We start from the raw sequence: 15,284 nt of genomic DNA, 5'->3' as shown, positions 1-15,284 counted from the left end.
AAATGCAGCTTAATGGACCCTGCCCCCCCCAGTCTCCTCCGTCAGACTCTCTAGTGTCTAGACCCAAGAAGGCACATTTTTAAAAAGTGCCACATGTCATTTTATGCACACTAAAATATGAGAACCAAGAGGCTTGTTTGTCACTGATAATAGATGGCCTAAAATCACGATATTACTAAGCTAGCCAAAGCATCATATAGTTAGTTACCAGGCTAAGGTTCTCCTGAGACTTGCATAATTATCAGTTATAAATATTGATTATACAAGGAAAGCCTACTTCATTGCAAGAAGTTTAAAATTTATTTCTTTTATTAGCAAATCAAGGTCCTATTTTGAAATTTTTCAAAGACCTAAAAATTCTCATTGCCACTGGTTACATTTTGGGGGACTGACTCTTAGCACTTGTAAATCATCTCTCTTATCCCCTATGACACCAATTAAAGAGGGTCTGAATGCCTGACTTTTTGACATCAAAGGGAAGCCTATTCACTGGTATTATCCTTGAGAATGTTCTGATTGAATTCTACCATCATTGAAGCCCCAAGGGTCCCCATTAAACCCAGTCACATAGAAGTCAGTTGTCACTATTTCCAAAGCTAAGAAAGTGAATGGCCTCTTCATCATTTCCTGTTTTCCCCTTCTCATTCATTCACCCATCCATCCATTTATATACACATACATTCAATAAACACTCAAAGGGTATTTGGCAATGTACTAGTTGTTATACAATAAAAAGAGAATAAGACAGAAACTTCTAAGGTAGACAGAATACTAAAAATGGCCCCTCAATATTTCCTACCCTAATCCCTGGGACTGTGAATATGAAATATACTCTGGTTATGTTCCTGATGAAGAGAAGGGATTTTGCAGACATAATTTAGGTTACTAATCAATTAAAAGAGAGGTAATCTGGCTAGATGCAATCTCATCACATGAGCCCTCCCTCTGGCTGACAGCAAAAGAGGAAGTCAGAGATTTGAAGGAGGATTCCACACAGCACTGTTGGCCTGAAGCTGGAGGGGGCCAGGTTGTAAGGAATGCAGGTGTCCTCCAGGACCTCAGAGCAGCCTGAAGCTGACAACCAGCAAGGAAATGAGGCCCTCAGTTTTGTAACTTCAAAGAACTGAATTCTGCCCAAACCTAAATGATCCTGGAAGCAAATTCTTCCCCAAAACCTACAGATAAGAGCCCAGCCTGGTCAATACATTGATTTTGGCTTTGTGAGACCTGGAGTAGATAGCTCAGCTGAGTCCAGTCTTCTGACCTATAGAACTGTAACATAATAAATGGGTGTTGTTGTAAACTGCTCTGTCTATAATTATTTGTTATGCAGCAAGAGAAAACTAATATACTTCCTTCAAGGAGCTCCCAATCTATATGAGAAAAGACAGTAATGTTCACTGTGACAGTAGAAAAGTGTCAGAGTATTAGGGAAAAAGAAAAAGAAGTGCCTAAGTGCGGGAGTGGGGATGTTAGGAGATAGAGAAGGAAAAAGAGGTAAAAAAAGAAGTGCTACAAGTAAAACATGAGTTAAAAATAAGTAAGTAGGCCTAAACAAAGCGAAAAAAGGTAAATAAATCATAAGTGTACAATTCAAAATATAGTATAAAGTGAACAACCATATATTGGGTCGTCGGGGAAGTCATGACGTATTTTTCTGTTTTTCAATGCAAAAATGTGTCATGACTTTCCCGACGACCCAAGAAATGATGAATCTAGGTTAAGGAACAGAACATTTCCAGTACTTCAGAAATATACCCCATTCCTAACCCACTGCCTCCTTTCCCAGTTATATTTCCCTCCTCCCCTACTGGTAACCATTATCCTGACTTTTATGCTAATTATGTCCTTGCTTTTCTTAATAATTTTAACACTAATGTATGAGTTTGCTTGTTATATATTTGTGCAGCATATACCAGGGGTGCCAAAAAAATGTATACATGATTTGTATTTATCTTTTGTTATTGGTATAGTGTTACAATTTTAATACAGTTTTTTCCTTTCTTAAAATGTGTATACATTTTTTGGGCACCCTTTGTATTGTGTCATACTTCATTTGCTCAACATGTTTCCAAGGCTCATCCACGTAACTGCATGTAGTTGTAGCTCATTCATTTTCATTGCTATGAAATCATATAAATATACAACTGATTTGTCCAATCTATTGATGATCATTTGCGTTGTTTCCATTGTGTCAAATACGAACGATGCTATGAACAACCTTCTTATACGTATATCCAGCGTACATATACAGAGGTTTTGTTGTGGTATACTCGTATATCTCAAGTCTGGAATTTTTAGGTCATAGAGTATGTGTATTTTTAATGTTACTAGGTATTTTTCAAAGTTGATTCACCAATTTACACTCCCATTAACACTGTATGAATATCCCCAATGCTCTATTTTCTAGTATTTGCTACTGTTGGCTTTTCAAGTAGTAACTCAGTTTGTACCTCCCTTAATTACTAATGAGGTTGAGTACTTTTTCACATATTTTTTGGTCATTAGGAATTCCTTTTTAGTAAATCACCAGTTCAAGTGTTTTCTCAGTTTCCTATTGGGTTGTCTTCTTACTTGTTTGTAGAAATTCTATACATAGTCTGGATATCAATTATTTGTTGTATTTATTGGAAATCTTACTCTGTGACTTATCTTTTCACTCTCTACAATGTACAGGTCATTTTTTAAAACCTGTTTTTAAAGGGAAAATCTATTACTTAGTTTTTGTAAGAAATAAGTTTAAGAAACCCGTAAAAATCCTGTTTTTTATTTTATTCAAATAAAAATCTAGAAATTTAGAAGAACAAGGAAGAAAGTTAAAAGTGAGTAGGAAATACTTGAAATTTTTAGGACTAGTTTATGATTCTAAAATTAGTAGCACTGCATTTGATATTGCTGGCTACTTCAGGAACTCAAAATAATGTTCCTTTGTGTGAACTGCCCTATTTGCCATATATTTCTCCCCAAGCTTGAGTGGAGTAACAGTTTCATAAACAAACTGAAAATAATAATGAACATGTATGGCACTGCTTAAAAGTAACATTTTCATGTTATAATATGAGATAAAATATTAACGATCCATCCCCTAAATACAGTCACTATAAAAGGAAATGAACCCTCGGAAATCCTTGGCCCCAACATTGTTGCCAATCTTCTAGTCTCAACACTGATTTTGTGTTGATCTATGACTCATCTTCTCATCCCTCCTAAAGGCATCTTCCTACCATTTACCTTCCCTATTTAAAAAATAATGGCAGTAGAGTCTAGATTTTTCCCCTGAAACATAAATTTAATTTCAGATACCTTTATACTCAACAGCCATGATCTTCCCCATGGTCTCTGTCTCTCTTTATAAAGAGTGTGTGTGTGTCTGTGTTTCAGGAGGGGTGGGGCGGGGGGTGGGGGGTGGAGAAGGACACAAGTAACAGAAGTCTTTTCACCTCCTAAGTCTTTCCTATTGTGTGATACAATATAAGAATTGTGCTGTTCCTTAGGCAGAAGAGAAAGGAAGAAGCATGTGAATGAGAATACATTAAAGATACAGGATTTGTTTGAAATGAGAGATAAAGTTATAAGAGAGGGAGTTATAAATGTTGTTTCCTGAGATATGTATTTACCACCACACATTTCAATGCAATATGCATATTTCCACAGAAACTTTGTTATAAAAAGTAGTTATTATATACAATAATATATCCATACTTTTAACACTAGGATATGCATGGGGGAGGTGATGACAGAAAAACAAGAGTATAAACATTATAGAAGCTTACTGGTTTGGTCTTCCTAATGGTTGCTAATTTGAAACCATAGATTTGTATTAAACAAGCATGAAAATATAAAGTACATTTTCTCAGAAAATTCCAAGGCTTCAAATTTCAAGTTCCCTCCTGAAGCAACCTCAAACTGTACCCCAGAACTTCTCTGAGGTTAGAGGTACATCAATAAAAAAATTTGTCATTAATACATACACACACCCTTTATGTATTAAGAGACATGTGGGAGATCATGGCTGCTAGGTATAAAGAGGTATGAAATGTGAGTTAAGCCAACTTTCATGTTTAGGGAAAAAATAGGTTTTTGTGAATGGCTTATAAACCTAACTAGGCTACACATGATATGTAACACTATTTCTATGAGGAATTGCTTTTGAAGTTTTGTTTGTGAATTACTGGTAAGTTTAAGTTTTTTAAATTGCATATAATTTGTTACAAAAATTCCACTTCTAGAAATGTACCCAAAGGAAATAGAGATGCGAACAAAGAATGATATAAAACGATGTTCATAGTGTTATTCATAATAATGAAAAGATAGAAATAGCCTAAATGCCCAATTAAAGGGATTTGGTTAAGTACAAAGATATGATTAAATATTCTGCAGCCATTAAAATTCTATTATAAGAATATTTTAATAGACACGACACAATATTTATAATATACTATAAGGTGGAAAAAAGCAAACTACAAAAAGCTGATACCATGTTTTCCAATATGTATACATATGCATTAAAAAAAACTGGAAGTGGGCCGGCGGAGTGGCGCGATGGTTAAGAACTGGCTTGGGGGTTTGGATCCCACATATGAGGGCCAGTGACACTGCCCTACACACCTAAGATGCTGAACAACAGCTCAACCTGGAGCTGGGCTGCTGTGAGTCGCCGGGGTCGGCGTAGGCTGCAGCCCCTGCTGCAGTGGGTTGCCATGGGCTACCGTGTGTAGCCAGCAGCCAGCGTGAGCGGCCAGCAGCCGCCATGAGCGGCCGTCCAGAAGCCGGCGACTGATCTGCCTCACCTGGGAAGAGCTCAATGATGGTGCCAACTTGGGCCAGTGAAGCAACGTCCTCCACAACTAGACTGAAGAACNGACAGCAACTTGTCTGTTCCCCTTCCCCCAATTCCCCAGCACTGTTCCCATCCCCCCAATTCCCCAATAAAAATCTTTAAAAAAACAAAACAAAAAAAACTGGAAGTATGTCAAATGTTCACAGTGGCGTATCTATGCAGTAGTATTGGTCATTTTTTTCCCCTTTCTCGACCACTGTACGAGTATTTGTTTTTCCAAAGTAATACAAAGTAAATATGTATTACTCTTACAATTATGAAAGAATTCAAAATAAAAAAACAGGAGTTTATATAGATGCACAAAGAGCTTCCAATTCTTGATCAACTGGCTCTATGATAAAAAGTAGAAACAGAAAAAATTTTTTCCCCTTGAATTTATTAACTTTTTCTTGTTGTAGAAAAAAATTACATTCCTCAAGATGCACTGAATACAGAACAAGATTATCACCTCTCAACTATCAGACTGATACAGAACAAAAAAAATGAGAAAACCAGTGAATGCAAAGTGAAGACAACTCATGCACTGTTGGTATAAATCTAAGCTGAATAACCCATCTGGAAGGACAATTTTAATCTGTAGAAAAACCCTAAAATTGTGCACACCTTTTAACCAATCAATTATATTTTTAGGAATTTATCCTAAGGAAATAATTAGACAAGTCTGCAAAGCCATATATATATATATATATATATATATATATATATATATATATATATATGCTAGGCCATTCTCAGCAATATCATTTATAATAGTGAAAGTTGCATACAATTCCAATGTGCATCAATAGGGTAAATTAAATGACAGATTTGTACAGTGGACCACTATTAAAAATTATGCTACAGATTTCTATTTTCTGATATTGTCTCTCATGTAGTAAAAAAAAAATAGGTGATAAAACAACCTTTGTATGATCCCATTTTTATAATTTTAAAAAGTGAGAATGTGTATATTCATGAAGAAAATGTTTGGATTTTCCACAACAGTGTTTACTACTATTGGATTGTCGGAAAAGTCATGACACATTTTTGCAACGAAAAACAGAAAAAATATGTCATGACTTTCCGACAACCCAACAGTTAGTTGCCTCTGTAAGTGGAGTTATGAATGATCTTTAGTCTCTTCTTTCAAACTTTCTGTGCTATACTCAACATGTACAACTCTTTACTATCAAATTTTTAGTCTACTAAATTGAACCAATCTGACTAATCAAATGAAACTAATTTTGTTGTTTTCTACTCTTTCCTAATTTCTAAGGCTCTTAGAATATTCTTCCTAATTTGAACACAAAATACTCAGTGGATGGTAAATGTGTCAGATATATAGTTAATGCCTCATTAACAAAGATGACATGCTTAAATGGCAGTCATTGTTAGCATTTCATTTTTAAAAGAAAAAATTGAGATGCTAGCAGGGATCTTGTAATTATGAATGAGCCCCCATTTGCTGCCACCTCCTATCTTTGCCTCTCTGCCTTCTCAAACATTATTTAACAGTGTTTTCAGCTCTAGTCACCATGGTGGCTTATTGTATTCATGGATATAGAAAAACATTGCCAAAAGAAGTATGATTTATAAAATAATAATTCAGAAGAAAATTACAACTCTGTTCAAGACAGAATGTGGCCTAATATCCCTGTCCAATATAACTTTTTACAATGATAGGAGGGTTCTATTATCTATGCTGTCCAATATGACACATGTGGCTACTGAGCACTTAAAATGTGGCTAGTGCGACTGAGGAACCAAACTTAAATTTTAACTTACTATATAACCATCTATGGCTAGAAGTTACCATACGGGACAGAAATGCTCTAGAAAAATTCACACTACATATATTGTGTTTGATATAAAATACACATAAATAAGGATCCAAGGGAAATATGATTTCCACTTAAGACCTGGCACTCCAGTGCATATTTCCAAGACTAATGAAACTGTAATTTTGTGGTTAGATTGCTTTGTTGAAAAATTCAAGGGCCTTTTAGCAATCCTCATGCTTTTTTACCTAGGAAATAAGGACCCATCTCTTGAAAGTCTCAATTCTCGTGGCTTCAGTAAGACTTCATTACCTTGGCTCACCAAGCACCTCTCAATTTGTTTTCTGTTTTTGTGTAATCTTAGTCTCCCCCAGCTTCTGCCTTCAACTATAGGCTTTTCTCCAAAGTCGAATCCTTGGTATCTTGTTTTCTGTCTTCCATTCAGAAAATATTTCTTACAGCTTCAACTATGACCTCTATTTAACTTCAATGAAACAGCACCACCTCACTATATAACCTTAAACACATTATTTAACCTCTTTGAGACTGTTTCTCAATTGTAAAATAACTTAGATGGTCACTACGGGTCCTTCGGTTTTAAGGTTCTCTGAATCCTAGTACAGGCCTTGATATGAAACTTTGGTTCCTCATTTTTTTCTCAGGCTGATTCCTCTTCTTGCCCTTTTAAATGTGATGTATCTCATGGTTGTCAATAACTAGCTTTTCCACTCTCCACAATCTTTCCCCAAGCATCTCATAAACTTTTCATTATGACTCCCTCAAATTTATGCTGTAGCCCTAACTTCACTCTTAAAGCTCCAGACATACATACATTTCAATTTGCTGTACATGATTAACTAGATGTGCTACCAGACCCTTAAAGGTGCCAAGCAAACCAAGAAATTATGTATATGTGTATAAACTTCTTTGTCAGTATGGCTTGTGATCAAAAACACAAGTTTTAGGATCAGATGTATCTGAATTTGAATCCCAGTTCTGGTACTTGTGAGCTGAGAAACCTTGATCAGATTAATCTCATCTATTTTTTCATGAGTAAAATGGAGTGAAAAATAGTACTTATAAGTCATATAGTTGTTGTATATGCATGTTTTATATATACAGCTTGGTACAATACATGGAATATGCTAACAGTTTAATAAATGTTAGCTACTATTATCATCAGTAGCATTACCATCTTCTGAGTCATCCAGGTTTAACAACTCAGTCATCCTTGATACATTCTTTTTTTTGAAAAGGTAAATTCAATCATCTCTGCTTTTCACTCCCTCATAGATTTAGATTATTATCATAGCCACCGAACCAGATTACCAGATTTTTTTGTTTATAGGGTAGAACCTCTTATTTTGTTTCCCTATATTACCTAGCATAATGCCTAAAACATAAAAGTTTTGCTATTTTTAGACAATTCAAATAATCTTTACACCTATTTATTCCTCCACTAGAGCCCTTGAGTTCTTTGAGGACCGGGAATGTCTTGGTCCTCTTTGTATATCTATACCTGACAAAATCCCCTAGTCAATAAATGTCTGTTGAATGAATGAACGTTGACTAGCCTGCCTCCTAACCTATCATCAATCTAGCTACCTCATATGCAAAAAGCAGCTCTTATATTCTCTAATCCAACCATTTATTCTAACCAAATTGGTCTCACCACAACATTATCAAGAGCAGTCTCACTATATTAGTCAGGATCCTTATTTTGTATCAAAAAATTCTACTCAAATTAAGCAGAAAAGTAAATTAGCTTGCAAAATTTGAAAAGTCAAAGGACAGCACTAAGTTAACGCCAGGCTATTGATCCAAAGGTTCAAACACTATCATCAGAATTTGGCTTCATTCTTTCTATCTTTTTCTTTTTTCTTTTTCAAGATTTTATTGGGGAATTGGGGTAGGGGAGCAGTGCTGGGGAATTGGGAAAGGGGACCAGCCAAGTTGTTGCTGTTCTTCGTTGTGGAGGGCGCCAGTCGCCATCCAGCTTCCCCTCAGCAGCTCGTGGCCTCTAAGCCAAGGTGCTGTGTTCAGTCTTAGTTGCGGGTGGGTATAGCCACCATCCCATGGGGTAGTGGAATCCAGCAGCCTTATTAAGAGCGCACACTCTATCCACTGAGCCATCCGGGCAGCGGCTGAGCTCAAGGTGCCGAGTTCAGTCTTGGTTGCAGGTGGGCAAAGCCCACCATCGAACAGGCAATCTTGTTGTTACACCAGGTGAACCATCCTGCCACCTGTTGGCAGCTCAGAGACAGCTCAGCTCGGGTGCAGCGTCACTGGCCCAGGTGGGAATCGAACTGGCAGCCCTGTTGCTCAAAGCCTGCACTCTTAAGCCAACTCTTAACCAACTGAGCCACTCTGCCAGCAGCCCCCATTCTTTCCATCTTTTGGCTCTGCTTTCCACTTACTGGCAATCTGTATAGGCTCACACTCTATTCTCTCAGCAACCCCAGGCAGGGCAGAGCATGCCTTTCTCAATATTTGAATACAAAATTCAGAATTAACACACGTGTGCTTACTGGAAAATATGCCCTTCTCTGAACAATCACTGTGGCCAGAGAGGTGGCTATGCCTGAGTCATGTGCACACCCTTGTATCAGGGTGGGATTTACCTAAGTGACAGGGGTAGTTCCCTAGGAAAATTAGAGTACAGTACTGTTATTAGAGGAAAGGGGAAGTACCCTATGCTCTAAAACTTTTTGCACGCTGTCCACCAGTGCCTGGAATGGCTTTCCTTCTCATTTCTGCCTCCCCAAGTCTACACATCCTTTTTGCCCCCAAAAGTCTTCTGTGATTTCTTCTAAGATTTTCCTTGTCCACTTAATCAAGTCACCCATTCCCAATAAGTATTTCCCTTTTTCTAATGATCTACCATTTAAAACAAACAGGAGGGGAAAACCTCCAGAAAATGTTCCAGGATGAATTCTAATCATACAAATTATAAACGGTTTGGATAATATGTGCCATTTCTTAGAATGTATACTCAAAGGACAGCAGCTCTACCAGATACACTCTACTCATATACGTTATGAAAGAGTAGATTATGTGGCAACTTTGATATACAGAGGTGCCAAAAAAATGTATAACATTTTAAGAAAAGAAAAAACTGTATTGAAATTGTAATACTCAACATATACCGATAACAAAAGATGAATATAAGACATGTATAGACACTTTTTGGCATCCCTGGTATATAGCATTCAAATAATTTTCTTGGCTTTAAATTTCCTATAGGGTCTAAACAAAACATTTTAGCTAACATAAGTTGGGTCTGAATTTATCAAAGTGCCTGGTATACGACAACATGGATGGACCAAGAGGGTATTATGCTAAGTGAAATAAGTCAGGCTGAGAAAGACAAATACCATATGATATCACTTATATGTGGAATCTGAAGAACAAAATAAATAAACAAAACAGAAACAGACTCATAGATACAGAGAACAAACTAATGGTTGTCAGACGGGAGGGTGGTTAGGGGACTGGGTGAAAAAGGCGAAGGGATTAAGAAGTACAAATTGGTAATTACAAAATAGTCACAGGAAATGTAAGGTACAGCATAGAGAATATAGTCAATAATGTTGCAACAACTATGTATAGTGCCAGGTGGGTACTAGACTAATGGGGGATCACTGCATAAACTATGCTGTACACCTGAAACTAATATAAAATAATATTGAGGGCCAGCCGAATGGATCGTTGGTTAAGAGTTGGCTTGGGAGCGAGAGGTCTGAGCAGCAGGGCCACCGGTTCGGATCCCACATGGGCCAGTGACGCTGCGCCCCCTACAGCTAAGATGGTGAACAACAGCTCGACCTGGAGCTGGGCTGCCGTGAGCCACCGGCAACGGCGTAGGCTGCAGTGGGCTGCCATAAGCTACCATGAATGGCTGGCAGCCAGCAAGAGCGGCGTCCAACGGCCTGCGACCAATTTGTCTCAAGGAAGAGCGCAATGATCACAATACCAACATGGGCCAGTGAAGCGACGTCCTCCACAACTAGACTAAAGAACAAAAGGACAGCAACTTGTCTGTTCCCCTTCCCCAACGCTGTTCCCTCCCCCAATTCCCTAATAAAATCTTTAAAAATAATAATAATAATAATAATAATATTGAATGTCAACTGTAACTGAAAAAAATAAATAATCAAAGTACCTGGTATAACAGATGGACTATGGTTTTGGAGTTACCTCAAAGTAGGCTCAAATACTGGCTAATACTACCTTACCTGGCCTTTAGCTACAGGTCTTTGAGCAAATTATCTTATCTCTCCAAACCTTGGGTTCACTATCTGTAAAAACAGGAATGGCAATACCTATCTATACATAGGGAGGCCGTGTGGTAGAGAGAAAACAATTAAATGGACCTGGGCTGAAATTCTACCATTAATTCTAGTTATATGACTTTCTCTGAGTGATTCCTCATATGTAAAGTGGGGATAATAATATTTAATCCATTGGTTGTTAAGCATTTAACAAGGCAATGTATTTTAAAACACCTACCACAGCAAGCAGTGAAAACTCAATACATGATCTTATCCACATCAAATTATGTTTAAATAATTCAGAGAATAATTCAGCGTTTTTGTATTTACCAAGGTCTACCAAAGATTTCTTATACTATTTCTAACATATTAAAATGAATTTAGTCTAATAGGTTATAAAATACCTTGTCTCTTTTTTACACTTTTCGATCAGATAAAATGTCAACCAACAAAAAATTGGTTTATATAGAAACTTTTAAAGTAATAAAATAAATGTGGATAATAAATTAAAAATTCAGAGTACAGTAAGGAAAAAATTCATTGGGATTACTTATTAGTCTTCATTAAATGCCCTTGGGTTTTCTTTATTAGTTAATAAAATATTTCTTAAAAGCAAAACATGTTGGTCCTACAACTATTTTGAAATAGGTAAGATAATGAGCTATGTAAACTCCTGTTAATTAACTTGTTCTTTAGCTTCAGGCTTAACATAGTAATATTGAGATGACTCACACCAATATGAAACTGCTATGCTATCTATCTCCTGAACAGTCATATGCCATATAGCCATCTCCTGAACAGAATCAGAAAATATGGGGTATGAATAACAATTTTAGATGTTGTCTAGCAGAACACATGCCAAAGGCAAGTGGCTGGTTCATATTTACCTTAGCAAGAAAGTTTAACTTTAATTATCATTCACTAAAATATACAAACTACATTCAGTACAACTGTTTCCAAAAATTAAATAAGCAGGCATTGAATTTCTTCCATTTTACACTGCAGCAAAAGTTTCTTTGGAAAAAATAGTTTCTTTCTTTCTTTCTTTCTTTCTTTCTTTTAAAGATTTTTATTGGGGAATGGAGGAGGGGATCAGTGTTGGGGAATTGGGGAAGGGGACCAGCCAAGTTGTTGTTCTTCAATCTTCGTTGTGGAGGGCACCAGTCGCCATCTGGCTGTCCATCGGCAGCTCTTGTTCTCTAAGCTCAAGGTGCTGTGTTTAATCTTAGTTGCAGGTGGGAGTAGCCACCATTCCATGTGGGAGTCAAACCAGCAGCCTTATTGTTAAGAGCACACGCTCTATCCACTGAGCTATCCAGGAGGCAGCTCAGCTCAAGGTGCCGAGTTCAGTTTTAGTTGCAGGTGGGCGTAGCCCACCATCGAACAGGCAATACTTGTTGTTACACCAGCTGAGCCATCTGGCCACCTGTTGGCAGCTCAGCGACAGCTCAGAGACAGCTTAGCTAGGGCGCAGCATCACTGGCCCATGTGGGAATCGAACTGGTGGCCCTGTTGCTCAGGGCTTGTGCTCTTAAGCCAACTCTTAACCAACTGAGCCATTTGGCCGTCCCAAGAATAGTTTCTTGAAGCAGTTTAACAGCTGTTTATTTTTCTAACATGAGTGAATCATACATACATAATACCAATCTTTGATGAGTGTACAAACATAAAAAAGTGTTAAATTGAAGATTTTAAAATAAGATAAATAAAATGGAATAAATATAAGACACGAAGTACATATTGTTTGGTTGCAAAAACACTATATGGAAATAAAACAGGACTTAACTACATCATACTATAGAAACTTGTGTTATGGATTCTTTTCCTCCTTCGTATTTGTGCAAAACATGAATAGACTTAGTTTTTAATCTACTCCCTGAGGAAAGCTATATTTTAAACACAAGAGAAACATACGTTGAACATCTCAGTCACCAGACAGAGTTCTCTACAACTAGGAAAACCGAATTCCTTAGTATCTTTCCTGTTCAAAAATATGTATAAAGCAAAACAATTGTTTTTTAAAAAGCATTAAATACAGATATAGTAGGCAATCTATGTATTGTTTATAAGTAGTTTTCTTCCTTCAACTTTTTTTTGCGGGGCGGGGGTGGGGGGGGAAGAGGCAATGAGGAGAGATGAAAGTAATGGGAATCTGAAGGTGGGCTCTAGTTATTTTTACAAGTACATTTGGTAAGTCAGCTAGATGACGGTGGCGAAAGAAAAGTTACAACGTTCGGATCCACATTAAAAACAACTTTTGAAAAACGCCAGTGCTGAGATCGAAGCATTCCTGACAATGCAGCGACAACGCTATTCTGATACAATAACAGCGCGCTACCGTCCCAAATCTTGGCAAAGTCAACTTGGAATCTCAAATCCGAAAGGGCCTGCAGAAACCGGGGCGGGGCAAGGGTCTAAGATCAGCAGCGGCATAAGCTAATTTCCTAGGAGAGTAAAACACCACCCATCAATCCCTATGGTGCTCTTCCTCGAGAGATGCTGCTGTCCGCCTCGCTCCAGGCTTGGGGTCTGGTCCGCAGGCCAGGGGGGCTGGTTGGGTTGGGGCAAGTTCCCCTCTCCCCGTTACCCGAGTCCCGACCAGGAGCTATAGGACCAGTTGCTGTAACCACCCCTCCCCGAGTCCTCCCACCGGCTGGAGCGGCCTCCCGCCGCGCCAAGGGCCTCCAGCCGACAAGGAAGCCCCCACTCAACTCACCCGCGCGGGTGGTGTCCGTCAGGTCGTGGCTGGCCGCTCCCCGGGGAAACTCCCTCAGTTTCCGGCCGCTCAGGCTCAGCACCCCGGTTACCGCCGCCTCCTCCAGCGCTCGATCGATGGAGCGGCTCCACGAGACCGGGCCAGGACCAGGGCCTGCCCCGGAGCTTGAGCCGCCGTTAACACCGGAGAGGTTAGCTCCCGACGCTGCTGGGCCAGAGTATTCTGCAGCCGTGGCCACAGCCACCAAGCCTGCGGCCGCCATTTCCCAGCCGACAAATCTCCGACCCGCCGGTTAGCGCATGCGCGACCAGAACTGATGGGTGGGCGGGGAAAGGGGCATACAGACCCTGAACCGTTCCCTTCATGGGCAGGGCTGCGGTCCTCCTGCGTACATCCAAGCGCTTGCCTCCGCCCACGAGGTTTTCAAGAGAAAATAAAACGGAACTCACACATCTGGAGCAGCCGTTACTCTAGTCTAAAGTCTAGTAGCGTTTCTAAAACGTCTCTACAAAAATACCTTTCAGACCACGCTCCTCACCAAAACTTCTCTGTCTTCTTCCCTCAGTACTAGAGGATTTGATTAAGCATTAAGTTAAGGCTTCCTAACATTTGTTGCCAGAAACTTAGGTAGTGAAAGAGGGGAACCCTGGGATATGACCTAAAACATTTCCCAATTTATGTCATTCTGTAAACCAAATGATGTAAATGGAGACTTGTGGACTTATTGACTCTTATTACCTGAGGGAAAAATAAGGGCTAAATTGGATCCTAAATGCCATAATTCTCATTGAAAGGGTAATAGAAATATTTTAGGTCCTCTCTTCCCATCCTTTTATGGAATAGCTCTTAATGAAAATAAAATAAGCATCTTAAATAGTTGTCCTTTAGGTAAGATTTTAAGCAAGATGAACGGCATTAAAGTCTAAAATTTTTACCTGGAACAAAAACTGAGGAAGAGAAAATGGTCTGGTCATAACCTAAATTTTGGAAGTAAAGGTAGAACTGAAGAAATGGTAAAAAACGAAACCAGTTACTGAAAAAGTGGAAAATACCACTTCATTTTAAACCAATGAGACTTCACTTATATTGCAATGTGTTTAGCATATTCTTGTTTCTTTTGCATGTTTAAGCCATTCCTGCTACATGATGTAAATTTCCCCTACAATCAATCATCTAGTTTTTTACTCAGGGAAATAGAAAAGGCTGTCAGACACAGTCCTTCTCTTAGATTATAATCTAATTATAGAATCCAGACAAATAGACCAATTAGAGAACAAGACAACCAAAAAAGCCTGAGTCGGGGTGGGGCGTATTACCAGAATTCAAAAAGCAATTTATATTGTGGATGAATGAGGTTTTGAATCAAACCTGGATTATGAAGTGGGATAGGCTGGAAGATGACAGCAATATTCCAGATTGAGGAGGATCACCATGATCACACGTAGGTATGATTTATAATGGTACATATGGAGAACATGAGGGCCACAGGCCAAAAAGTTCATGTCAAAAAACTAAAGAAAATAAGGTTGGTGAGATCCTACTCATCATTCAAGGCCCAACTCTTCAATAAAACCCTGTTTGCACTTTCCGCAGCTCCTAATTGGAAGAGACTGTAAAAATGTTTAATCTCAGTGCCGAAGCTCATTAGTAATGGCTGCTCAGAGCTGTTCTCTGGACTCAATACTACATATTAGGCTCTT

The 15,284-nt window shown here is 38.5% G+C and overlaps 1 protein-coding gene across 1 annotated transcript in view; it reads right to left on the bottom strand.

Annotated features, from left to right (window-relative positions):
- LRCH3 (leucine rich repeats and calponin homology domain containing 3) overlaps window positions 1–13,886 on the bottom strand; it is a 119,834-nt gene extending 105,948 nt beyond the window's left edge. Inside the window, exon 1 of the mRNA XM_019652120.1 lies at window positions 13,585–13,886. Coding sequence (XP_019507665.1) covers window positions 13,585–13,846 — 262 coding nt within the window. The 5' untranslated portion in view covers window positions 13,847–13,886. The remainder of the gene's footprint in view (window positions 1–13,584) is intronic.
- Window positions 13,887–15,284: the final 1,398 nt, after the last annotated feature.

The sequence above is a fragment of the Hipposideros armiger genome, unplaced genomic scaffold (genome assembly GCF_001890085.2).
Source record: "Hipposideros armiger isolate ML-2016 unplaced genomic scaffold, ASM189008v1 scaffold_8, whole genome shotgun sequence".
Classification (NCBI taxonomy): Eukaryota; Metazoa; Chordata; class Mammalia; order Chiroptera; family Hipposideridae; genus Hipposideros; species Hipposideros armiger.
The sequence above is the reverse complement of the archived record's forward strand: the minus strand, read 5'-3'. Positions and strand labels throughout refer to the sequence as shown.